This window comes from Trichechus manatus, unplaced genomic scaffold (genome assembly GCF_000243295.1).
Source record: "Trichechus manatus latirostris isolate Lorelei unplaced genomic scaffold, TriManLat1.0 scaffold00135, whole genome shotgun sequence".
Classification (NCBI taxonomy): Eukaryota; Metazoa; Chordata; class Mammalia; order Sirenia; family Trichechidae; genus Trichechus; species Trichechus manatus.
The window spans coordinates 3,125,384-3,152,236 of record NW_004444071.1 but is presented as its reverse complement, the minus strand read 5'-3'; the positions used below and the strand labels follow the sequence as shown (position 1 = coordinate 3,152,236).

At 40.4% G+C, this 26,853-nt stretch overlaps 1 protein-coding gene across 1 annotated transcript in view; it reads right to left on the bottom strand.

Moving 5' to 3' along the window:
* The window catches only part of PDZD2 (PDZ domain containing 2), a 304,746-nt gene that overhangs the window by 37,740 nt on the left and 240,153 nt on the right, over positions 1-26,853 (bottom strand). The window contains exons 6-13 of the mRNA XM_004385222.3: positions 20,074-20,185; positions 12,645-12,790; positions 9,158-9,277; positions 8,311-8,425; positions 4,341-4,414; positions 3,968-4,193; positions 2,979-3,096; positions 1,198-1,330 (exon numbers count right to left, since the gene is read on the bottom strand). Of these exons, the coding sequence (XP_004385279.1) occupies positions 1,198-1,330; positions 2,979-3,096; positions 3,968-4,193; positions 4,341-4,414; positions 8,311-8,425; positions 9,158-9,277; positions 12,645-12,790; positions 20,074-20,185 (1,044 nt within the window). The remainder of the gene's footprint in view (positions 1-1,197; positions 1,331-2,978; positions 3,097-3,967; positions 4,194-4,340; positions 4,415-8,310; positions 8,426-9,157; positions 9,278-12,644; positions 12,791-20,073; positions 20,186-26,853) is intronic.

The window sequence follows — 26,853 nt, the reverse complement described above, 5'->3', positions numbered from 1 at the left end:
GTCATTATAATACTTTACTTTGTTTTCTCAAGTCGCCCTTTGAAATCTTCTGTTCAGTTATTTTACTTCATCATTTCTTCTGTTCACTTGAGCTACTTGGCATTCAAGAGCAAGTTTCAGAGTCTCTTCTGACATCCATTTTGGTCTTTTCAATCTGTACGCTGAGCAAATAATCCAAGAAGCTGAACTATATGAAGAAGAACATGGCAACAAGATTGGAGGAAGACTCATTACGAACCTGCGTTATGCAGATGACACAACCTTGCTTGCCGACTTGAAGCACTTACTGATGAAGATCAAAGACCACAGCCTTCATTATAGATTTCATCTTAACGTAAAGAAAACAAAAATCCTCACAACTGGACCAATAAGCAACATCACGATAAACGGAGAAAAGATTGAAGTTGTCAAGGATCTCATTCTATTGGGATTCATAATCAATGCCCACAGAAGGAGCAGTCAAGAAGTCAAACAACGCATTGCATTGGGCAAATCTGCTGCAAAAGACCTCTTTAAAGTGTTAAAAACAAAGAAGCCACTTTAAGGACTAAGCTGCACCAGACGCAAGCCATGGTGTTTTCAACTGCCTCATATGTATGTGAAAGCTGGACGGTGAATAAGGAAGACTGAAGAAGAATTGATGCCTTTGAATTAAGGTATTGGTCAAGAATACTGACTATAGCATGGACTGCCAAAAGAATGAACAAATCTGTCTTGGAAGAAGTATAGCTAGAATGCTCCTTAGAAGCAAGAATCACTAAGACTTCGTCTCACATATTTTGGACATGTTAGCAGGAGGGACCGGTCCCTGGAGAAGGACATCATGCTTGGTAAAGTAGAGAATCAGCAAAAAAAGGAAGACCCTTAAGAAGATGGACTGACATAGTGGCTACAACAATGGGCTCAAGCATAACAGCTATTGTGAGAATGGTGCAGGACCAGGCAGTGTTTTGTTCTGTTGTACATTGGGTCGCTATGAGTCAGAACCAACTCGGTGACACCTAACAACAACAGCAACAATCAGTTACCTTGGTCACTCTTCAGCCATAGGCTGAATTCTCATCCCCAGCTGGGTGAACTCACCAGAGTATGTGTGGTCACAGGAATGTGTGCAGAGGGACCAGAACAAATGTACCACTGCCACTGGATAAATAATGAAGCCACTCTCCATACTCACAACAGTATGATATAATTCACCTTTGGATTAGGGTGACGGCCGACGACAAGGCGAACTGGTCCTGGGGGGCATTTGCTCAAAATGGCGTGGACTTTGCTTAGAGCAGCATGGCGAACGTTGACTGAGTTCACTTCCAGGATTTGATCTCCGCGGCTAAGGAAGGCAACATAACCAACACTCTGTGGTAAGAGTCAGCTTATAAAAGATTTCCATCTAGGAGAGGTTTATGATATGAAATATTTTCTGAATATATTTAACAAGCAAATGACATCCTTTCATCTTTGCATACATGTAAAAAAGTAACTCATTCATAAAAACAAATTTGATTTTAAATTGGCAAAGCCATTGGATGTATATATTGACACTTTCAGAAACAGTAATGTTAAATAAAATTGATAGTAAGGACAACAAGGAAGGCTACCATTTCTTAAGCACATACTGTATGCCAAGTACCATGTTCATCAATTTATATATCAATGCTTTGAATAGGTATTATTGTCATTATATAGATAAGGCAATAGGTTCAAAGAGGTCAACCAGATGTCACATACTGTTGAACTCAGTTCTGTCTGACTCTTCATCACCATGTGATAGCTCCTCGACCACCACAGTTTCTTTCTTCCTACCATCTTGAAATGATTATTGTAATATAATTTAAGGAGGAAATATCTGAAGCTCAAAGGTTACTCAAGAATTTGTAAAAACGTTTCAAATTTGAACAAATGAGAAATTGGGGACAAGCTGCCCATTTTAACTTGAAATTATAGGGCGAGAACTCAGTGTGGGAGAACAAAGACTCTTTATATGGGGTTTGAAGAATGTTCATTTGGCAGGCTCCAGACATATGGAACCATTCAAGAAAGAAACATCATTTTGGGATATCATTAAAGGATTTTTTCCTTGGGTCCTAAAAGTATATTTTCTTTAATGTACTTTGGATGATATTCTAATTTTTTTCCTATGGAAATACACTCTGATCATTAACTAAAAATGTAATATAATCTATTAACAGAGCTCAAAAGTGGCAACCTCAAGGAATGGCATTTTGACAATTCCTCACTCGCTCCAGGGCTAAGAAGCTTACAGAGAAGAAATGTGATAGTGTTTGTACAGGGTGCTTTGTGCCATACGAGTACATTTTTGTGAAGTTTAGGTGGGCACAGACCCATTGCAATTCCTCTTTATGTAGAACACCTATACATCTCCTGCGTAAACAGAATACCCATACGTCTCGCTAATGCTACAACCCAAAAATCTGGACTGAGAAATTAGACACCCACTGATTTCAGAAAACTGGACATCATCATACAAAAAGGAATGAAAACAGAAAAGGTTAAAGAGATAATACTTAATAAGAAAGGCTCCTCATTTAAGGGCATGATTTCAGGACTCTTGAGTCCAATGATTCTGAATTCTTATGAGCACTTCCCAGTTGCTCATGTGAATTTTACATAAAAATGAATATAAAAGTGAAAGGAAACACTCAGAAAACCGTAGATATCTGTGTAGAGTTGTATTTTGTCAAGTTTCTTAGCTTCTGAGCGCAAATAGAACAAAATAGGTAGGAGTAGGGTGCTATATAAGATGCAGTTTTCTAATTCTTAATGAAACCAAATTTCATTTATATTAGCTTTTCATTTTCAGAGATGCTATTAATTGTAATTCCAGCTACATTATTATAAGTAATACAAATATTTAGAATCCCACAAAGGAATGTAATAGAGCAGATTATCTTACATCTGTGTGTATTCACATATTCACAAACATGCCAGAACCTTATACTAGCAAATTTGCAACGAACCTCAGATTGCTTTCCATCTTGGCCACTGATCCTGGGGCAAGGCTGTGAATGTAGATGCCTGGAGGACTGTTTTCCAGAGCCAGGCAGCAGGCACCAATGCCTAATCCAACTCTTGGCTCTGTGGGAGGCATCATTCAAAGAAAACAAAAACAAAAATTAACACTGTAACTGGAAAAGAAGAACTGATTTGAAACCACATTATATATATTCAGACCAGTAACCATTTCATTTTCACCTATTATAATTTCAAATCACAACACTTATCCTGCTTTTCTGTCAATATTGCCATAGTCTCTTAATGAGGTGAGGCCACTGCTAGGCCAGGGGTAACTATGGACCGTGAATTATCCAACGGTCTGTGTTCTGCTTAGTCTAACAAGCCTCCTCAAATCTGTTTTTGGAAACAGGCAGAGTATCTATAAATGGATTATGATTCTGGATATACAACTTTAGGCTTTCTTTTACTTCTCTTCTTAGCAACCAATCTCTTGATTATTCAACCGCTCATTACATTTCTACAGTAGGCGGGGAAGGAAGGGAAACAAAGACAACAGCGGGTAAGATTTGGTAGTCATGACTTTTAGTTACTGGTGCTAACTGTATTCTCAACTTACATTTGCATCCAAAAGATAATGTATAATCTTTTGTTCTTTAAAAGCCATCTTTAAAAATTCTCATTTGCCCTAGAAGGAACTATTCAGTGATTTTTTTTTTTTTTTTTTTTAAACACAGGTCTCTGACACACAATGATTTATCTGGGGGAGAGTTTAAAGACCTTTGTATTACTGGTAATTTTCTTTCACTTTTGTACAATGACTCAAATCTCTACTTTTGATCTCACTGTCCATTTAGGGAACACCATGTGTTTTTGATAACAGATGGTTTCTAAGGGACAGTTCATAGAAAAATTATTAAAAAATTAATCTAAGAACAGTTTATCAGTTGTTATTCAAGAGAATGCAATGAAAGTGAGAAATCGCTAGTGTCACCTTTGTTGAGGGTTACTTCCATGACAATCCTGTCCTTGGGCCCAGGGATCTTTCGGCCCAGGGATGAAGAACTGATTTCATCGGCGCCTACCACCGAGGTTCCCCCACTGGCGTTGAAGTTGGGGGAGCTGGATCTGCTCATGTGAGTGGGTGTGGAGCACGGCGTGAGGCTCGGGCTCAGTAACTTTGTGCGTACCGTTAAGACAAATAATCCGCTCCGGATTTGCTGAGAAAACAAGAAGAAAGTAGGGCTAAAACATTCAAACTGTCCTTTCGTCAAAGAGTGAAAAAAATCTCACGTAACCAAAGCCAGAAGGAAGTAAAGGAAGACAAAGAAAAGGGGATAAAGTAGATCAAATAAGAATGCTGTTACCTTAAAGGTATGAATGGCTTCTTGAAATGTCAAGCCCTTTATTGGTATTCCATTTACATCTAGGATTTCATCCCCTAGTGATGAAAGACAAGAATTACATTAGTATCAAGCTTTCATTTACTGGAATCTAACTGCTGGGTCAGCACCAGAATGGTATACCATATGGTTCCTGATTTACTGCTCTACAAAATAACTTTTATTGTTCTAATCCACTTTCATTAGCTATGTTCCCAGGAATGTCACAAAATGAGACAATTAATTACAATGCATACTCTTTAGCAGCAATTCTGCATTTCAATCTTTAATGAAAACAACTCTGGGAAGCATCAAGAGCTTACTCATTAGCCACTGTAAAACTTGACAGTAGATACTCTACGTTTGGAGACTAAGGTACAAAAACTGAGTCCCAAGGCTTTCTTTATAGTCATTGTTTCAGAACTTAAACCCAGGCAATGAAGCGTGAACACACACAACATTTGAGAAGCTATTCCTGTATTTGCAGAGATACAAGCTGCCTGAGCCTGGAGAATCACTGTGGTGGATAGAAAATGGTTCAAAGACAGAGACAAAAAACTTGCTGAGAGTTGATTGAGGAATGGCAGCCCCACCTCCAGAAATAGTCTAGATGTCTGGTCTTATTGATGCTGTCAGACATTAAGCTGGCAAGTTACTATATACTTCTATCTAAGAGATTATTGAAGGGTAATGTCTCAAAGAAGGAGCCCTGATGGTGCAATGGTTAAACGCTTGGCTACTAACCGAAACATCAGTGGTTTGAACCATCAGCAGCTCCCTGAGAGAACAGACCTAGTAATCTGCTCCCATAAAGACTGACAGCCTAGGAAACCCTATAGGGTAGTTCTACTGTCCTATAGGGTAGCTGTGAGTTGAAATTGACTTGACAGCATACAACATTTCAAACTGGTAGTACCTGAGTGGGGTGGTGTAAACGGAGTCCTAGTGGCACAGCGGTTAAGCACTCGGCTGCAAACCAACAGGTTGGCAGTTCGAACCCACTAGTTGCTCTTTGAGAGAAAGATGTGGCAGTCTGCTTCCCTAAAGATTTACAGCCTTGGAAACCCTATGGGGCAGTTCTACTCTATCCTACAGGGTCGCTATGAGTCGGAATCAACTCGATGGCAATGGGTTGGGTACCTTTTAGGGGTGGTATAAATGGTTAACATGCTTGGCTGCTAACGGAAAGGTTGGCAGTTTGAGTCCACCAAGCGGCACTTCTAAAGAAAGGCCTGGTGATCTACATTGAAAAATCAGCCACTGAAAATTCTTCAGAGAACAGTTCTACTCTGACACACACAGGGTCATCATGAGTTGGAGTCGACTCGATGGAAGCTGGTTGGCTGGTTGGAGTGTCTCAAATTGTGGTCTCTCTCTCTCTCTCTCAATCTCTTTCTTTCTGTCTGTGTCTCTCTCAAACTATCCCAGGCTCATCTTCATCTCTAAGAAGGTACGTTGTTGTTGTTAGTGCTGTTGAGTCGATTCCAACCCACAGTGACCTATAGGACAGAGTAGAACTGCCCCATAGGGTTTCCAAGGAGCGGCTGGTAGATTTGAACCACTATATTCAGGTCGTTTTTCAAGCTGCTGATAGAGTCTTCTGGGAATATGAAAAAACCCTTGAGCATCCTGCTTACTTCTCAGAGCTTATTTCTGATCTGTACTCTTGAGACAGGGTCTGTTTTTCAGAAAACAGTTCATCGAAAACACTAAAAAAGATGCCCCCAAGACAAGAATGGGTGAAATTTGTAGCGTAGAACAGAAGAGAGACTTCCTACATCTATGATGAAGTGCGAAGCAGCATAAGAACGCCCATTTCCCCCCCCTCACAGATGGTCAATCCAGGAGCACATTGTGTATTCATTCAATTAAAGCACATTGTGCAATTTAATAAACCCACCTACACATTGTGTAGATGAACTACAAAAATGTCCCAGCTCCCCATGCATTTGTTACACGCTTTCTCGTTCATGTAATTACAGAAGTAGTAAAATAAGTGAAAAAAAAAAAATCTGCTGAAAAATCACGTGGCATCATCAATTACTCAACTAGCCGAGGAAATTTATGTTTTTGGTTTACTTGTTTCCACATGGGGAAAGGAGTGAAAGAGTCAAATGATTGCTCATGCTCTTAAAGTTTATATAAGATTTAGACATATCATTCAACAGGTTGAAAATCCATTTGATGACTTACATTTCTTGGAAATGAACACATATGAAAAAGCAGTATTTAGGAAAATCAAGTGAGATTAACCTTTCCTAACTATTGATTTTTTTCCCCCATTTTGCTGCATTCTGCCGGCGGTGCAGGATGAATTTCAACCAAGTGAACACATGGCACATCCATTATAAAAACGCTCTGCTCGAATTTTACATTGTTCTGAAACTAGACATAAACACCACCTGGAGTTAACCGTTCCTCCAGGAGTAAGGAAGAAATACTCTGCTGGGGAAGCAGTAAGCCTGGTCACGTCTCAGCATTTGCTTATGGGTTTCTACTGTCCCCTCTGCCTGAAACAGGGGACTGGAGTTCACTCTTTTTAGTGTAAAGCAATAAGTAAGTTTAACACAACAGCACCTATAGTTTGCGGATCAGACAATATTTTGTTGTGATTCACAGGATTTTCATTGGCTGATTTTTGGAAAGATCACTAAGCATTTCCTCCCAGTCCATCTTAGTCTGGAAGCTCCACTGAAGCCTGTTCAGCATCATCGCAACACAGAAGCCTCCACTGATGGATGGGTGGTGGCTGTGTATGAGGTGCATTGGCTGGGAATGGAACCCAGGTCTCCTGCATGGGAGGTGAGAATTCTACCATTGAACCACCAGTGCCTCATAACAAACATACACATGTGCAAATATGTATAGCAACTCCATTTATGAAAATCCCATAAATGATAATGTAGTATATCATATAAAGCTCTGTCTGGTTTGGGATTTGCTTGTTACCTGGGACTACAAAACATTCTTTATTAAAGCAGCTACTTTGTCTATCCATAAAGGAAATGTGATCGATTCAAATTTTATTTTACAAGTATCATGATAAGCTCAAGAAGGAAGAAAAAGTTCTGATTCTGTCCTCTTTTTGTATTTAAGTGAGTTCATGGTAGGAAGGTGGGAAAATGAACAGAACTTGGAATCAGAAAACTTGGGTTTAAATTTCACTTCCGCTATTTACTAAGGGTGGGGCAAATTACTAAGTGTGGACATTTCTGAGTGTCAGTTTTCTCATTTGTAAAGTACTCACCTCAAAATGCCTATTTGACAGGCTTGTAATTGGATGAATGAGATCATTTAAATATATGGAAATATTTTGTAAATGTTAAAAGAACTATAAAATGTAAGGCTTATTTAAACATTTAAAATATTTAATGTACCAATTGTAATTGTGTACCTCAATATTGCTTTAATGTGCATTTAAAAGCATTTGTCTAGTATATTTATACGTGACAAAATAGGGTTGCTATGAGTTAGAATCGACTCGATGGCAATGGGTTTGGTTTTGGGTTTTAAGGAGAAAGTAAAATATGTTCATTTAGGAACAAAACTACACGTTGGTTGATTTCAGCAGCAAGGTATTAAACGTCAATGAATGATCAGGTACTCTGCTTCCATCCCAGCTCAGATGCAAGAATGGATCTCAAATGCTCAGGAATTTTCAATATAGTCACATAAAGAGCCTAATAAAAATACTAAGACACTTTTCATATATTATTTCATTTAATCCTCACAGCAACTCATCCAAGTAGGTATAAAGGTTCCAAGTTTACAACTGAGGAAACGGAAGCTGAGGTTATATCAATTGTCCAAGGTCAGGAGTGGTTAAATGTTGGATTCAACCCAGGTCTACTGGACTCCCAAGCCTTGGCTGCTATGCCACACCTGCCACATCTTGCAGATTCTCACAGAATCAAAGCTTACAGTCACTGAAGACCACCAAGAGGCGTTCTCCTACCTTCTTTAAGTCTTCCATCTTCTGCAGCTGATCCATTTGGGAAAATGGTCTTGACAAAAATTCCCATCTGTCCTCGAATGCAGTCTCGACCTCCAGCAATGCTAAAGCCAAGGCCCTACACCCGAAGCAGATGGGGTCCCCCGTATTAACTGAAGGTGTCATTCCAACCAGGCTCAGAGTTAACCTAATCAACTTGCTGTAAATTCAAGCTTGCATATCCTTCTCCATTTCCTTCCTTGGATCTATATACATTGCATTAGCCATGCATTACATTAAACGGAGAAAGTTATAGGTTGTAACATATGAAATTGCCAATATTCAACAATCTTTGACCTACCTAAATGGCAGTTTCATATGGATTCACTAAATAGCTCACAAGAGTCATTTCACACTATACAGGTGCTATTATTTGTTTTATTCTTTTATTTGCATCTTTTCGTTTTGCATAATATCAAAACGGATTTGTTTTGATAGTTATTTATAGCATTCCATTTATGATAATGGAAATGCCATGAAATTCATTTAAAAGGATAATGGGGAGTTTTCCCTGGAGCTGCAGGTTCTGCTTTACTTGCAATAGTAGATAAAAACTGGAAGCATTCATTCCATCCTTGGTTGTGCTCTGGGGCCATAGCAAAAGAACAAAGAGCATGTGACCACTGCACAATCTGAAGCCACAGGAACGAAATGCCAGGGAATGCCCTCAAATCCATGCAACAATAAGTTAATCTATTCCTCTTTAACCCTCTTATATCGTAAAAACAACAGTAATAAAAAGTAACCATTCATTTAAAAAAAATATGCTCATGTTCACCTGGAGAGCACAACAGCCTGTGCAAAGACTCACCTTGCCTTTTTCTTTGTACAGCCCAATGATGGAGATAACCGATGGCCGGATGAGTCTCCATGGGGATTCCACCTGAGTAGTGCTTAGGGAGCGGGTTGACTTCTTCATGATGTGGTATTCCTAAAAGGCAGCACAGGGCAAGCGAGAGGTAGTCTCATTTATCCTGTTGTGGTCCCTGGCATAAAAATATACTCAGCCTTTGAAAATCTCAGTTGTCTTTTGTGTTGGACAGTCGTTTTCCTCTGGTCTACCTGTTCCAATGGCTTACAGGTTTATTATCAATAATACTGGAGGAGTAGCACTACTGCAATAGATTGCCATGCTTTCTTCCTCCACAGAAAGAAATATCTAAAGACCACAAGCATCTCGTGTTTCTCTCTCCTCGACCGCGTGCCACAGATCCTACTTTTTGCCTTCTGGAATGGAGGAACCAGAAATCAAGGGGCCTTAGAGACGTAAGATGACCACCTGTGGTCAGGTTCTCCCTTGGAAGCCACATCCCTCCCCAATCCCAAGGTCAAAATCATGGTTAGAAAGTATCACCATTTCAAGTTTATATCACTCACCGAAAAACTCAGCAAACCCTTATTTCTTATAAAGCCCAAACCACAAACCCAGACAACTGTTATTCCACATAAAACATCCTGCTGAGAAACAGCAGCAGCTTAGTTCTAATCCTTCACATTTGGAAAATAAACTATTTTCCCATAAACCACAATCTCCCTTCCTGGCACATGGCAGATCAAATCTCCATCCCTTTTTCTTGTCCGTCACCCACAATATACACGCGTGGAAGCAGGGTACATTATTTATAACAAATAAGAGATTAAGTGAATTTACTGCTAAAGCATTTCTACTGCCTAGCTCCTTACTATTGTTCTTAGAATAATAAATTTCTTACATGAAGCAGATATTCTAGCATAAGCAAAACAAAAAACCAATTCAGATTTAACATCAGCAAAACAGTATCACAAAATATTTTTATTTTTAATGTCTGTATTCTACATTCAAAGGTAGAAAGGAGATGCCTGCCAATCATATTTTTGTATTCCTGGCAGCTTAGAACAATTATATTTTTCAGTTTTATAAAATATCTGCCAGCAATGTTGGCCTCCCAGATGCTGATTCATTAAAGAAATGATGTGGGCTTGGCAAGGTTACTACCCCTATACTGAAACCATCATAGACATGGCAAGACCTAGCTCATGGGTTTTCAATCCTAGAACGTAGAGGTTCATGCTGGGACTTAAAAGGGAATTCTTTCTCTGATCACCAGTCTCCACCAGCACCTCACTCCATCTCCCTGTGGGAACCAGTAGAACCAAAGGCCAGCATGCTTCACTCATCTCTTGAAGAGTTTCAGGAGCTGTCTTGCACTTTGTAGACCTGTGCTGTTCACTGTGATAGCTACTAGCCACCTGTAGCTATCTAAAATTAAAATAAAAATAAGGAAAGCAGTCCACAGTTTCACTAGCTATTTTTCAAGAGCTCAGTAGACATATTGGCTAGTGGCTACCACATTGGACAGTATGGGTACAGAACATTTCCATTACTGCACAAAGTCCTACTGGATATTCTAGACAATGGACTCCCTGGGTGGTACAAATAATTAATGTGCTCGATTGCTAACTAAAAGGTTGGAGGATCAAGTCTACCCAAGTATGCCATGGAAGAAAGGACTGACAATCTACTTCCAAAAAATTAGCCACTGAAAACCCTATGGATCATAGTTCTACTCTCACACATATGGGGTCACCATGAGTGAGAGTAGACCTGATGGCAACTGGCAATTCTACATAATAATTGTGGAGGAGGGAGAGAGAGAGAAAAAAAAGGAAAGGTAAACTCTGAGAGAAAAGGAGAAGCGTAGAAAATGAGAAAGACAGGAGTGAAAAAGGACAATCTGAAGAGGAAAGAACTCTGTTTTTCTAAAACTTTCTTCACTAGTCCGTGTTTCCTGGTTCCTGGAAGCCTGGTTAGAAATGGATGGTTCTGGGCTGTAACTATGGCCAGGTTTCCTCAGTGGCTCGGCTCAGAAATCACCATCAGAACATGAGATATCCACATGGTGATGGCAGTACAACCCTCTCTCATCTTTCGCAACAAACTCTGCCTGACAACATGGCTCTCCTATAACTTCGTGATCTTCATCTGGCCCTGCTGGTCTAACTGGATCATTCTGAGGCCACAGGCCTGTCTGGTCACAGGTCTAGACAAGTTTTAACCATGTCCTGAGCAAGATTTTTGCTGTGCTTTTTCTCAGTGCACACTCCCCTAGAGGGTCGCTGTGAGTTTGAACCAACTTGACAGCACCTAACAACAACAACTCCCCCTAGAGTTACCTTTGGATGAATTTAACACAAAACAGCTTGGTCAGCAAACTGCCTCTGAGTCATGGACACCCTGGTCAGGTAAAGAGTGTTAGAAGCAACACAAATACTTCCTCATGGTATGTAACCAACTATATTCATGTACCTTTCTTCACAGTGATTCTGGCTTATCATCTTGAGCGAAATACTTAACCTCTTTGATTTTCAGTTGTCCTATCTGTAAAATAGTCATAACACACCAAAAGTAAGGGCATGACCCAGATGACCTGACTCAGGTCCTTTACAACTCTACAATCTATGAATCTCCAAGTACTTGGGGTGTTATTGTTGTCACACCCTCCTTCTCCATCTCTGCTTCATCATAGGCCTTGGGACAAGATGCCAATGGCTTCTCTTCAGCCCTGTGACCTGATGCTATCAGGACTCAGTGAACACCCCACAAATTTCCTAGTCACTGAGCCTGCTTCCAACTCAGTTATGAGACTATTCACCCAGTTTCTACTGATTTGAGGATAATACAACTGAGGAGCAGCCCCACTGCAGGATTATGGAGCCTGGAGCTCTGAGGGGACAAGGCCTGGAATATCAACATAACCAGCCACTTCACCTCTCTCTGTAGTCCCTTGGACCTTGGCTGTCTTCAGTCATCATGGTGTTCACAGGTAGGACCCCAGGCATGGCACAGGCACACACACACTCCTTCCCTCTCTCACATACATTCCCATACCCACCCACACGGTTGTTACACTGACACATGACACTCCCATTAAACAAACGATGGTGGTTCAACCACAGACTGTGAGACGTCATTGTCTCCTGGCAATTGAGTGCAGCGTTTAGTTCCAAAACACACAGCAGGAAGGGGGTCAAGAAGCTGGGTTCCAATAAGGGATTTTTTCCCCCCTAATATTTTCAAATATTGAGCTGACTTTCTTCTAGCCTCTCTGGATAGATCTCTCTTTCTACATCTCTCACAGTATCCTAACCCCAAATACTCCTGGCCCACATCAATGGTCTGTTCTTTAGAACAGGGAAACTCCTGCTGGTCTTTGAAGGATAAAATAAAAAAAGCTTAGCGACCTAAGGTCTGGAAACATGCTCTTCTATCCCTACCAGCAACTGTGTCTGCGTAAGAGGATCCGTGGTACTTGACCGACCTGTGCGGCTCCAGAAGAGTCCAGCAGTTGAGGAAGAGAGTGCTTTCGGCCATCTCGGGAGACGTCCAACATCCTACCTCTGGGGTCTCCGTTTAGCACCATCAGTTCGTTGTATTCTTCAACAGATTCTAGACGGTGTACACCCCCTTGAAAACAGAAGGAAAAAAAAACAACACGTGGCTTTATAAGGGACGAAAAGAATCATAAAAGCATATGCAGGCATAAAGTTGTTGCTTTTACACCCACATTCATGGTTTTCAGAAGGCCTGATACTCAAACCACTCAAGGCTCTGAGCTCACCAAGTTCAACCATAAGGTGGCTGTGAGTTGAGGCCATTAATGCCAGGCTATGAAGAAACTGATGAGGGGCAGTGTCTATGTTTGATCCGACTAAGATGCAGCTGTGGTTGATAATAAACAATAGTGAGAACGCTATAGGTAGACAGTTTTCTAGTGATGGAGAAACAGAACTCTGTGGTTGGTCTAGTTCCATCGTTGTGGAAGATGCTTTTTATATAGAGAAATGACTTTTATATAGTAACAGACTTTTCATATATACTTTTTATTAAAGTACAACTTACAGAAATGTGCACAAATCATTAAGTATATGTGCAGTTCAATAAAATTTCACAAAATGAATGCACTGGTAACTAACACCTAGATCATAAAATAGAATATTACCAGAACCAAGCCACTTTTGTGCCACTAGTCACCTCTATCCAAGGGTAACCATTATCCTGACTTCCAGTATTATACATTAATTTTGGCTGCTTTCAAATTTTATATAAATGAACTCGTACAATACGTACTTTTTTGTTTCTGGCTTCTTGTCCTTAGCATTTATGTTTGTGAGATTCAACCATGTTGTTGCATGTAGCAATAGTTTGTTCTTTCCCATTTGTGTATTTAATTGTACAAACGTTATCATGATTTATTTGTTCAATCTATTATTGATGAACATTTGTCTTCTTTCTGTTTTAGATCTAGAGTAAGAGTCAGCAAACTTTTTTTGTAAAGGTCAAATAGTAAGTATTTTAGGTTTGTGGACCACAAATGGCTTGTGTTACCTGTTCTTTTTTTTTTTCACATTCCATTAAAAATGTAGAAAACATTCTTAGCTTGTGGGCCATACAAAAACAGCAATGTATCATAGTTTGCTGAACCCTGATCTAGAATATACTGCTATGGATTCTTGCAATTTTCCCTTGTACATATCATCATTGTTGGATGTATAGCTAGGAGTGGAATTACTGGATCACAGGCATATATTCAGTCTTGTCCATGCTTTACCAGCAGCATGAATGAGTTCCAGTTTCTCCACATTCTCATCACACTTGGTAGTGTCAGTCTTTTTTTAGTTATTCTGGTAGGTATGTAATGTAATCTTATTGTAGTTTTAATTTGCATTTCCCTGATGACTAATGAGATTGAGCTTCATTTCATATACTCATTGGAGGTTTAGCTATCCTCTTTGTAATGTGCCTGTTCAAGAATTTTGCCCATTCTTTTATTGGGTTCCTTTTTCTTGTTGATTTATTGGAGTTTTCATTTTTAATATATCTCGGATATGAATCCTTTGTAAGATCCATGTACTATAAATATGTTCTCCCGCTCTGTGGCTTACCTTTTTCACTCTTTTTTTTTTTTTTAAGAAAAAATAAGTTTTAATGATTGTAAGATATAGCATAGTTTATTTGATCGTTCCTCTATTGCTGAAAATTTGCTTCTAATATCTTTATGTAATTAAGTAATGGAGTGATCCCTCTACATACATCTTTACAAACTATTCTATAACTTAACTTAGATAAATTCTTTTTTATTTTTTTATTATTGTACTTTAGATGAAGGTTTACAGAACAAACTAGCTTCTCATTAAACAGTCAGTACACATATTGTTTTGTGACATTGGTTACCAACCCCATGACATGTCAACACTCTCCCTTCTCGACCTTGGGTTCCCAATCGCCAGCTTTCCTGTCCCCTCCTGCCTTCTAGTCCTTGCCCCGAGGTTGGTGTGTCCATTTAGTCTCATTTTGTCTTATGGTCATGTCTAATCTTTGGCTGAAGGGTGAACCTCAGGAGTGACTTCATTACTGAGCTAAAATGGTGTCTGGGGGGCATACTCTTGGGGTTTCTCCAGTCTCTGTAAGACCCAAGTAAGTCTGGTCTTTTTTTGTGAGTTAGAATTTTGTTCTACATTTTTCTCCAGCTCTGTCCGGGACTCTCTATTGTGATCCGTGTCAGAACAGTTGGTAGTGGTAGCCAGGAGTCATCTAGCTGTACTGGACTCAGTCTGGTGGAGGTCATGGTAGCTGTGGTCCTTTGGACTAATCTTTCCCTTGTGTCTTTGGTTTTCTTCATTCTCCCTTGCTCCCGATGGGATGAGACCACTGGAGTATCTTAGATGGCCGCTCACAAGCTTTGAAGACCCTAGACACTACTCACCAAAGTAGAGTGTAGAACATTTTCTTCATAAACTATGTTATGCCAATTGAGCTAGATGTTCCCGAGACCATGGTCCCCACAGCACCCCCTTTTCACTTTCTTAATGATATTTTTTGATGAAAGTTCATAATTTTAATGTAGTACAATATATAATTTTTTCTTTATGTTTCATGCTTTTGTGTTCTGTTCAAAAAATCCTTAATAGTAATGATTTTTAAAAACACCTTTATCAGTACCTAATTTATATTATATGATATTTTAAATAAGATAACTTAAGGAACTTTAATCTTAAATGATAGAACAATTTTATATGAATATATCTATAATCACATTACAGAATATATATGTGTATATATATATGAATGTGTGTATATCTGTGTATGTATATATGTATATATACACATGATTTTGAATATCAAATTCTCCCAGACTACGTAATGTTTGATGATCTAAAATTTCAATTTACCTAACAATTTCTCAGATACTTTTTCATAAAATAAAACAATGATTTCATGGAATAAAAAGATTCTGTACTGTCTTAAAAATAAACATTGATGAGTTTTAAATGTTGATAAAATAGTGCTGATAGAGTTATATTATAATGGACATCACTAAAGGCTTGGTTTTTTAAAAGCCAACTATTAGCTTTGTGATACAGATTTTCAAACTCCTGAATTCCTTGGCAGCAAAGGAAAAGTTTGCATTTCAGAAGATCACTACCCAGGGGACATCTAGGTCAACTGGCATAACACAGTTCATAAAGACAATGTTCTATATCCCACTTTGGCAGTAGCGTTTGGGGTCTTAAAAGCTTGCAAGCAGCCGTCTAAGATACAACTATTGGTCTCTTTCCACCTGGAGCAAAGGACAGTGAAGAAGACCAAAGACTCAAGGAAGCAATCAGTACAAAGGACTAATGGGCCACAGAAGCCACAGCCTCTACTAGACTGAGACCAGAAGAACTAGATGGTGCCTGGCTACCACTATCAACTGCTCTGACTGGGATCAAAATAGAAGGTCCCAGTTACAGTGGGGAAAGAAATGTAGAACAAAACTCAAATTCATAAAAAAGACCAGACTTACTGGTCCGATAGAGACTGGAGGAACCCCCGAGACTATGGCCTTTATACACCCTTCTAACTTGGAACGGATGCCACTTCCAGAGATAACCTTTCACCCAAATAACAGACAGCCCTAGAAAATAAACAATAACACCCGTGAGGAAAGTGCTTCTTAGAACAATCATCTATATGAGACCGAAAGGGCAACATTTGCCCAAAATCAAAGATGAGAAGGCAGGAAGGGGCAGGAAAACCAGATGAATGGAAACGGGGAATTCAAGGTGGTAATGGGGAGAGTGCTGACACATTGTGGGGACTGCAATCAATGTCATGGAACAACTTGTATATAAATTATCGAATGGGAAACCAATTTGCTCTGTAACCTTCACCTAAAGCATGATAAAATGTTAAAAAAAAATCACTACCCTAAGCTATTAAGGTGAATAAATAAAAAATATCAAAATTGAAAGGGAACCCTGTGGGCACAAAGGGAGGTATGAAGTAAAGAAAATTCCGAGTTAGAATATCAGAAAAAGGTTTCATGAAATGATAGATAACGTTGCTTTAGTCATTTTGGAGCCAGACTGTCCAAACCTTCGTGGAAATGGCTGGAACCTCTTTACAGAACCTTCTTAATAATTCATGACTCAAAAATTCATGGCCAGATTAATCTCTCTTGGCATGCCTACTCATCTGAAAAAGATTTATTAGAAGAAAATTCCTTCTGAGCTGACAGGGGACATTTCCCATGAGCAGATGAGAAACCACATATGGTTGTGTCTTTCGATAATACAATGACACACAGACACCAGAGTGACTTGCTTTATGCAAATATGAAATAAATGTCCAAATTTACAGGACAGACAAATTAGGGGCTGATCACATTAAAATCTCTTATATTCAAACATCTTTAGACAGCCTATTCCACAGCACTGAATGAAGACCCAATTCCTTAAGTCTCTTTAAACTGCTCCAAATTACTTTTCCAATCTTATCTCCTACTGCCCTGCTACAACAATCCTTTGCTATATCCTGATGATTCTCAAAGCAGAGGATTTGTCCTCCTCTTGCCTCCCTCCCAAAAGTGGGGAGCATATGAGTATTACCTGAGGTTTTACATAACTTGCCTGGATCATCATTTCCCACCCTAAGATTTTGCTACATCCTTTCCCCTAATCTCTCTGACAAGCCCTGCTGGACTGAATTATTGTCATTGTCATATTACACTGGATCTCTCAGATGCTGAGGAGGGAAAAAAAGTTGCCAAACAAATCACTAGCTAATTATTATTTTTTAAATCCATTGTCCCTAAATATCTCTCATCCATTTTGCTCCAAGTCTAGATCACTGTTCTCCTATTCTACCAAATCCAGCCAAAGTTCTGGCCTTCCTTTAATCTTGCATCCTCTGGAAGCCTTCTCTGAGTACCACAACTCAGACATCATGTTTTTATAACTCTTGTGTGTGCTTTATTGTCAGCCATCATTCCATGTACAAGTGTGTAACCTCCTCACTGGGACCACAAGTTCTTGAGAAGGGCTTCCTGTCTGAACCCATTCAAGCATCTTCCCCTCTTGAGAGGAAAAGAAGAGAGAACAATTACAATGAAAATGATTATGATGAAATGATATTAATGATGACAACGGTGATAACAGTGATGACTACCGCATGAGGGCCTGGGATATATCACATCCATATACATTCTCTCAACTTGACCTTTTCAACAAGGTCTGGCACTTGGTAGCCACTCATGTTTATTTGCAGAATAAATGCAGAGTATAGTCTTCATTTTGTAGGTGAAGAAACTGAGACCCAGAGAGACTAAGTAACTAGTCTGAGGTCACACAGCCAATCGTGGCAGAGCTGGGCATTGAACACAGTTCTACCTTATTTCATGCATGTGCTCCTTCCCCTATTCTACATTTCCTTGCTATGGCCCTGAACACCTGAGAAGGACACAGGAAGAGAAGGTGCACCCATCTGTGGCAAATAGAAGCCAGTCCTGGATTTACCAGTCAGCGGAATATGCTGCTCATTTTAAACTGACAGTATGAACAGAGTAGGAGAATCACGGATCTGCAAGGTCCTCCAGCTATAGCCACCTCCCTTGTCTGTATCTATAAAGCCCCAGATGGGGAAAACAAAATTCTTTTCAAGATCCCCAGGAAGCAGAGGTGTGGATACAAAGAACTCTGTCTGAAAGAGGCTTTTCCTGGCAATGCATGAGTGACCTTTGGGATTCTCTGAACTTCTCCGTCCTCGTCCATACACTTAGGAATGAGATCACACTGGTTTCAAAGGTCTCTGTATTTCCTCAGCGCTCTGGGAATGCATTTATAAGGTGTTGATCAACCCCGTCCAACAAAGCTGAACTAAAGATCTCTTCTCTGTGTCCCCGTGACTCTCTCTACTCCCCACCAACACAAACAGGATTTACATTCCTTCCCCTTGTTGTTCCTCAGGGCTCAGGGGAGTCCTTCTCTCTACATAAGGCCCTGGGCACCACATCTCCCCTCAGACTTCTCCTCCTCAGCCTCTGGCTATCACCATTCTTTTTGGTCACAAGTCTACATTCTAGCACTTGCTCAGATGTACACTGCCTGATTATTCCAAGTTACAAATACCAGATAAAGATTCATTTCATTCCCCAGGTTTTTTAAAATGATGTGTTTTGTAGCCCTATACTTGCTACCTTAATCAACCAGTTGCTATTGAGTTGGTATTGACTCATGGTGACCCCATGTGTGTCAGAGTAGATCTGTGCTCCATAGGGTTTTCAATGGCTGGTTTTTCTGAAGGAGCTTGCCAGGCCTTTCTTCCAAGGCACCTCTGGGTGGACTTGAACCGCCAACCTTTCAGGTAGCAGCTGAGTCCATTAACCCAAACAGGGGTCTCCATGAGTTGGAATTCACTCTACAGCAGCTGTTTTTTTTTTTTTTAAAAAATACTACACACTGTGTTGGGTGCATTTATGTGTGCTTAAAAAAATATGTTCAACTTTTTGAAAGTCAAGATTATTATACTTTTTTTTCAGGTGAAGGAGTGGAAGTTCAGGGAGGTTAGATAACTAGCCCAAGGTCACACAGTAACTCAGAGCTGACATGTAAACGCTCCCATTTCCAGCTATCCCAGCTGTCTTTTATGTGCGGATAGACAGGCAGGCTCCTGCACTAGGCATGAAAGGCAGGGGACTAAGGGCCCACAGCACTTTTAGAGGCCCACAAAAACATTTTAACTTCTTTTACAATCAGAAGGAAAAAAATGAACATCATAATAATGAATATAAAGGAATCTAGCCTGCATATACCAACACAGTTGGTATAATTTTTCAAAAAAATTTTTTATGAAGGCAAAAGTGCCTAGGGCCCCTGAAAGTCGTAATGGGACCCTGCACATACAACCTCTTTCAACATTTTCTCTCTCAAGGTGCAGGCCAGCTGCTCTAAGCATATGTCCAGGAGATACAGAACCCATTTGCTCCAACATCTGCAACTCCATCCCATGTTATCCCTTGCTTAGTTGAGAGGCAGATTTGACATTAGATAAATGGCTGCCTGCCATCTGGAACCAAGGGTAGACCAAGGGTTTGGGGAGAGGTGTGTTTGCCGGCCATCAGGGATATTCCACAGTGAAAGGGTCATCTACTGAAATAAATGAACCAAACATATAGGAAAATTTAAGTTTAAATGGAAACAAACAGAGATGTTGACATTCGCTTTGTGGTACCTCAAATGAAAATATTCACATGGGCAGCCAAGCTGAACTCAGCCCTTATGCCTGGGGCATGTACTACCTAAACAGAAAACAGTGCAGAGGTTCCAAGGAAACAAAGTGCTAACCTCCTAGCTGGCTTTATCTCCCTAGTCCTGAGGCTGGAAGCTCATTTTCAGGCAGGTTGTATCAGGCAAAGAGCTGCCACTCACCTGAAAGACGACTCTTGAGCTTCATTTTACTGCTGCCCTGTTTGGGACTTTCCAAGTTCCCCTTGGGTTCCTCAGGTCCGCATGGATCTTGGGGCCCGTCTGTCCTGGGCATCTGAAAAGCAGAGAGCACACAGCTGTTGGGACAGACTGACCTGAGATTACTTACTGTTATCCCTTCCAACAATGATCTCAAGCCATGAGGAGCAGCAAACAGGTGTCATGTGAGAAAAAAGTTTACCGGGTCAAAGCCCAGCCCTGGAGACACTTGGAGCCACAAAGCCTCACACTGGCAAGCTCCTCCTCAGCACACCTCTCGCCAGATAGAACCAGGGAGATTTTAAACTGGAAAGTGCCCCAGGGGCCATTTGGTCTCTCATTCAACATGTGAAGAAACTTGTTGGTCAAAGTCAAACAGGTGGTCACACAGGTGGTCCAACAGGTGGTCACACAGGTGGTCACAGGAGGCCAATGGCAAAGCCACAACTAGCTCCCAGGTCTCTTGACTTGTGGCTAGAACTTCTTCCTACCATGCAAGTTGCAACAAACACTAAACTAGAACTTAAAAGGCAAATCCTAACCCCACAGGGAATTCCAAGGTTCCTAAAATACAGTAAAACTTTGATTTTGTAGAAGCCGAATAACTACCTCCTCCAGTGAGCCACATGTTCCCTGTACTACACTCCTGAGTGCTGATTAAACACCTCTCAGAATCAAGCATGTCCAGGTGACAGAGAAGCGCTGACATGGAGCCAGCCATGCATCTGCTGTAAATTGTATGTCTAGCGTACCCGCCCCCAAGAAGTGATGTGGAAAGATGATTCTAAGGCTCATTACGTCCCCCATTCTAGAAAAGTCAAGCATGCTATTAAAAAACCCCAAACACTACATTTATCAAGGGAGGAAAAGCAGACTTATGTATTTGAGAGCAAAGCAAACCAAACCCACTGCAGTTGAGTTGATTCTGACTCGTAGCGACCCTATAGGATTTCCAAGGCTGTAAATGTCTATGGAAGCACACTGCCACATCTTCCTCCCGCAGGGAGCGGCTGGTGGGTTCAAGCCAACAACTTTTTGGTTAGCAGCTGACCTCTTTAAACACTGCACCACTAGGGCTCCTTATGTATTTGAGACTGCTTATAAAAGACATTTCTGGGTAAATTTACATGTACAAAACTTATGAGATACATCATACAATAAGCCTTTCCATCTGAAATTTTATTTTCCTTTGACGTTCCAGAGAAAAAAGTCTTAAATTAAAATAGAAAAGATTCATGCTAAGGAACATATATATACTTTAAAAAGACATAAAATACCCTTTAACACTTAGCAGTTATTAAAAAGTCATGTCATTAGAATGTTAAAAAAAACCTTCTGAATTTTAACAGGTGAATCATACATTCCATATCAAATTCAGTATATGAACAATGTATAAAGTAAGCAATAAGAGTAATCCCCCAGGGAATCCCTCTTTGAAGAGGTAATTATATATCTAAGACCTGCCCCACCAAGTTCAACTATCTTTCTGGATGAGGAAGAGGGAAAAAAGTGAGAAATGAGGAGATGTAGGCAAAGCTGAAGAAGGAACATTGGGAAAACAAATTAATTCTGATACATAAGACAAAGATAACAAATTTGGTGAATTTATATTACAATCTCAGGGACTCGTAGGTCTCAAGGCTTAAAATATTAAGAAAAAGCAAGAATGGAATTCCAGGATGATTTGAGAGATTCTCAAGAGGGGTGTCTTTCCCAGCCCCAGATCATGGCGTCAGTCACAACGCACTGAAGAAGAACCCTCTCTGAGACATAGCAGAGGGGAGACATGCAAATAGGACTAACCCAGATAGGGCCTTTTCTTTGCTTTGCTTACAAACTTTACGGAAAGAATCTGTCTCCAGTCTGTAAAAAGCAATTACAGCAGACAGAGTCAAATTCCTGGTTCTCTCTGATTATATCACCTGACCCAGGCCATCAGCCTACCAAATCCAAAACAAAATCCATTCCTGTCGAGTCCATTTCGACTCACAGCAACCCTATAGGGCAGAGTAGAACTGCCGTATGGGGTTTCCAAGGCTGAAATCTTTACAGAAGCAGACTGCTACATCTTTCTCCTGCAGAGCAGTTGGTGGGTTCGAACTATCAGCCTTTCTGTTAGCAGCCAAGCACTTAACCTCTGCTCCACCAGGGCTCCTTCATTAACCTACAGAGAGAGGAATTGTCCGATTTGTATGTCATTACCTCACTTGTGCCCATTAAGTGAGTAGCTTATTATACTGTGGCCAAGGCCCAAACAATCAGAGATCCTGCCTGAGACGCTCACGGAAAGGGAACCAAAATCAAACCCGTTGCCATTGAGTTGATTCCAACTCACAGCAACTCTATAGCGCAGAGCAGAACTGCCCGATATGGTTTACAAGGCCGTAAATCTTTGCAGAAGCACACTGCTACATCTTTCTCCCGTGGAGCGGCTGGTAGGTTCAAACTGTCGACCTTTCACTTAGCGGCCCAGCACTTTAACCACTGTGCCACTAAGGCTCCTCCATGGAAAGAGAAGAAAACAAACTGGCCTACTGTTTTCAGACTTACGAAGTTTCTCCTTCTATTCCCCCCTCCCCCCATTTTCCCAACATAGTTACAGGTTTTCATAGAATCGGAGATACTTTAGCCATGACATACATGCTCATATGAGTACCCAACAAGGAAAGTGGCCTGCCCAAGGATTCTCAGCTCATTACAGACAAGTCGTCACTTGATTCTAGGTCTCCTAACTTCCAGCTTAATGCCCTTCCAGGATATTTCCCCCCTCCATCCCAAGATGCTTTTTTAAGTAATTTAGTAATCTGGATAATAAATACTATACATGCGAATAGTTTGTTCACCTCAATTTTTCATTTTATTTTCACAACAAACATGTGCCCCAAGCTGTTGTGGATTGAATTGTGTCCCCCCAGAAGATATGCTGAAGTCTTAACACCCACTACCTGTGAATGTGATCGTATTTGAAACAGGGTGTTTGGAGATGTTATCAGGTTAAGTTGAGAGTGGGCCCTAATCCAATATGACTGGTGTCCTTATAAGAGGAGGAGAAGAGACACAGACACACAGACACACACACACACACCAACACAATGAGGAAGCAGGCTATGTGATGTCAGAGTTAGACTGGAATGTTGTGTCTACAAGCCAAGCAATGCCAAAGATTGCTGGCAACCACCAGAAGCTAGGAGGAGGCAAGGAAGGATTCTGCCCTAGAACCTTCAGAGAGAGCATGGCCCTGTCAACACTCTGATTTCAGCCTTCTAGCCTCCAGAACTATTGAGAGAAAAAAACTGTGTGGTTTTAAGCCACTCAGTTTGTGGTACTTTGTTACGGCAACCTGAGGAAACTAATACAAAGGAAAGTAACACTACCTCGCCTTGACAGATGAAGAAATAAAACTGAAGCAACACTTAAGTAATACTCTTTTTTTTTTTTTTTTTAAATAACATACATCTGGGATCTAGGATAGACTGTGTGTGCAAAAAGTGAGAATACAAAGTGGAGTGGTGTAGAGTTATTTCTAGTATCCACGTAACTGCGTCAAATCATAAGTCCTTATGATGCAAGCAAAAATGCTGTAAACTTTTTTAATTTTCAGAATCTGAGTGAGGTAGTTTAGAAGCCCAGCCTCAAATAACAGTGTTCTCTTTTTTTTAATCCCCCCAATACACCAAAGAATGAATGTTACACATTACTATGGAAAGCCTGTAGCTAGAACCAGTAAGAATGGATCTAGAGACATCTCAAAGCTTGCAAAGGATGCACTGTTGAGCTCAAGGTAGGAGAGAGATCTTATTTCAGGACTCCCTAAAAGTGTTAGTGTAGCGTTCTGAATTTAAACAGAACTGTTTCCTCTTCCAACAGAAAACTGGTTTGTCATCATTTTAGGTGGCTTGTAACTCAATGGGAGCCCTGGTTGCACAGTGGTTAAGAGCTACGGCATGCCACTGCTGCTGGCCAAAAAGATCAGCGGTTTGAATCCACCAGTTGCTCTTTGGAAACCCTATAGGACAGTTCTACTCTGTCCTATAGAGTCGCTATGAGTCAGAATCCACTCAAAGGCAACGGGTTTGGTTTTTTGCTTTTTTGTAACTTAATGAACAGGAAGTGGGTTGCTGAGTCACATTAGTTCCAGATTGTTTCAGGAAATAGAAAAAATATAAAGTGCAATTTTGATTACAATGAGCCACTCCTCAGCTGTGTGACTATTGTCTGAAAATGTTCACACTCTGAGAGAATCCCTTGGTTGTGTGCATTCTTTTTCAGATGCACAAAAAAAATAAAATAAAAAATAAAATTGTTCTGGAAATGACATCATTTTAGTTGTTCTAAAACGAAATACGCAAAAAGTTCTCCTGGAAGGCCTTTGGTTCAGAGAAATAGATGCAATCTATTATTCATGAGCAATTTCTAATTCCTGTGTTATGGAACAATGCCATTATATTAATGGAATCTCATACACATTGCCAATTCCCAAGCCAGAGCCTCTCTGCACCATTTTTCACACCTGTAATCTAAGATGTTCCCTCTCAGTAAAGATCTATCACCTGTAGCTTCTGGTTTATAGCAGGACTGCAGGGCAGAGTGGTTAAGAATTGAACTGTGGAGTTCAGCTGCCTGGGCGCAATCCTGACTGTATCATTTTATCAGTGGTTTAGGCACATTACTCAACCTCTTTGCGTGCCACTGTCCTCATCTGAAAAACAGGGGTTGATTTAAGAATTAAATGACCTGCTCTTGATTAAAGGTGGCAGATATCCCTCTATTTCTCTCTTGAAATCACACTAAAATGACAAGAAAGGCATTAAAGAAGAAAAAAAAAAAAGACATAATCCCACAAGGGCAAAGAGAATAGGAGACAATAGCAACAAAATTCTGGAAGCCAGTAAGCAGACAAATGTTGGTGATAGAGTTGACTTGAGAAAGTTGAATCCTAAACTGGGACTGAAGAAAGCCAAAAAGCAACTGGATCTGTGCACAGAACTCCTCAGAGGCTCAGCAGTTGGCCATCAAGGAGTTCTGGGAGTGGGAATGAATGTAAGGTGAACCGGCTGGAAGAGGTGATTGCTGCAGGTATTTAGAGTGGGTCTGATTTTGAGGGAGATTCCCAGAGGTCAGGAACGACTTAGAGCAGCAGTTCTCAAACTTTTGTGTGTATCAGAATCACCTGGAGAGCTGAGAGAGAACACAGAGGCCCAGGCTTAGGGAAAGGAGCAAACAGAACCAGATTTCCAAAGGACGACCTCCCCATTCACCCCGCCTTCTCTGAGTTTACTCCAGAGATGGAGGATGGAAGAATGGAAGGTTCTCAGCAACACCAAAAGTAGCCCATCAGCCAAAGAAGGAGGGAGAATTATTATCATCATGCTGCTCTCTCTATTCAGAATACATTATTTTTTAATTTATAAATTTATTTTATTAGTATTTTAATTAACTAGTGTGGAAATTCTGTCCCACTTTCTGTACGAATTACAAACACACGAAGTGTGTACATTCTGCAGTTTAGTGCAATCTACACGTAACACAAACCAAACCAAACCCACTGCCGTCAAGGTGATTCTGACTCATAGTGAACCTACACGACAGAGTAGAACTGCCCCATAGGGTTTCCAAGGATGTAATCTTTATGGAAGCAGACTGCCACATCTTCTCCACGGAGCAGGTGATGGGTTCGAACCGTCCATCTTTTGGTTAGTGGCTGAGTGCTTTAACCACGGCACCACCAGGGCTCCACATGTAAATAGGTAGTAGCATGGATTGTGCCCATAATAATACAGCATTGATGTCAGAGGCAGCTTTTCATTATGCGATATAGGAACAGTAATATTTACTTTTAAAGGTTAATATCACCATGTAATTGCCTTTTAGGGTTACTGTAAGGATTCAATGAAAAAGCACTTGAAATTACTAGTAGAGTACCTAGTGTGTATCATAGGGGTACAATGAAGATTTAGTTGAAATAAGAATATTTACATATATGTGAGCACACCCACATATATATAAAGGGGGACCATTTTTTTTTTTTAATGTCTACTGTTCTTTTTTTTTATTGTACTTCAGGTGAAGGTTTACAGAACAAATAGTTTCTCATTGAACAGTCAGTACACATATTGTTTTATGACATTGGTTAACAACCCCACAACATGTCAACCCTCTCCCTTCTCGACCTTTTTTTCTTGGTGAAAATATACATAAGCAAAGATACACCATTTCAAAAATTTCTACATGCACATTTCAGTGACATAGATTACGTTCTTCCAGTTGTGCTGCTATTCTCACTTAAGAAGAAGGTTCACAGAACAAAATAGTTTCTCATTAAACAGTTAGTACACATGTTGCCCTATGACAATGGTTAACAACTCCACTACATGTCAATGCTGTCCTTACTCAACCTTGGGTTCCCTATCACCAGCTTTCCTGTCCCCTTCTGCCTTCTAGTCCTTGTCCCTGGACTGCTGTGCTTCATTAGTCACGTTTTGTTTTATGGGGCTGTCCAATCCCCAGCTGAACGGTAAACCTCGAAGTGACTTCACCACTGAGTTAAAAGGGTGTCTGGGGGCCATACTCTCGGGGTTTCTCCAATCTCTTTCAGGCCAGTAAATCTGGTCTTTTTCTGTGTGTGTTAGAATTTTGTTCTACATCCTACTCCAGCTCTGTCCAGAACCCTCTGTTGTGATCCCAGTCAGAGCAGTCGGTGGTAGCCGGGCACCATCTAGCTGTACTGGACTCAGTCTGGTGGAG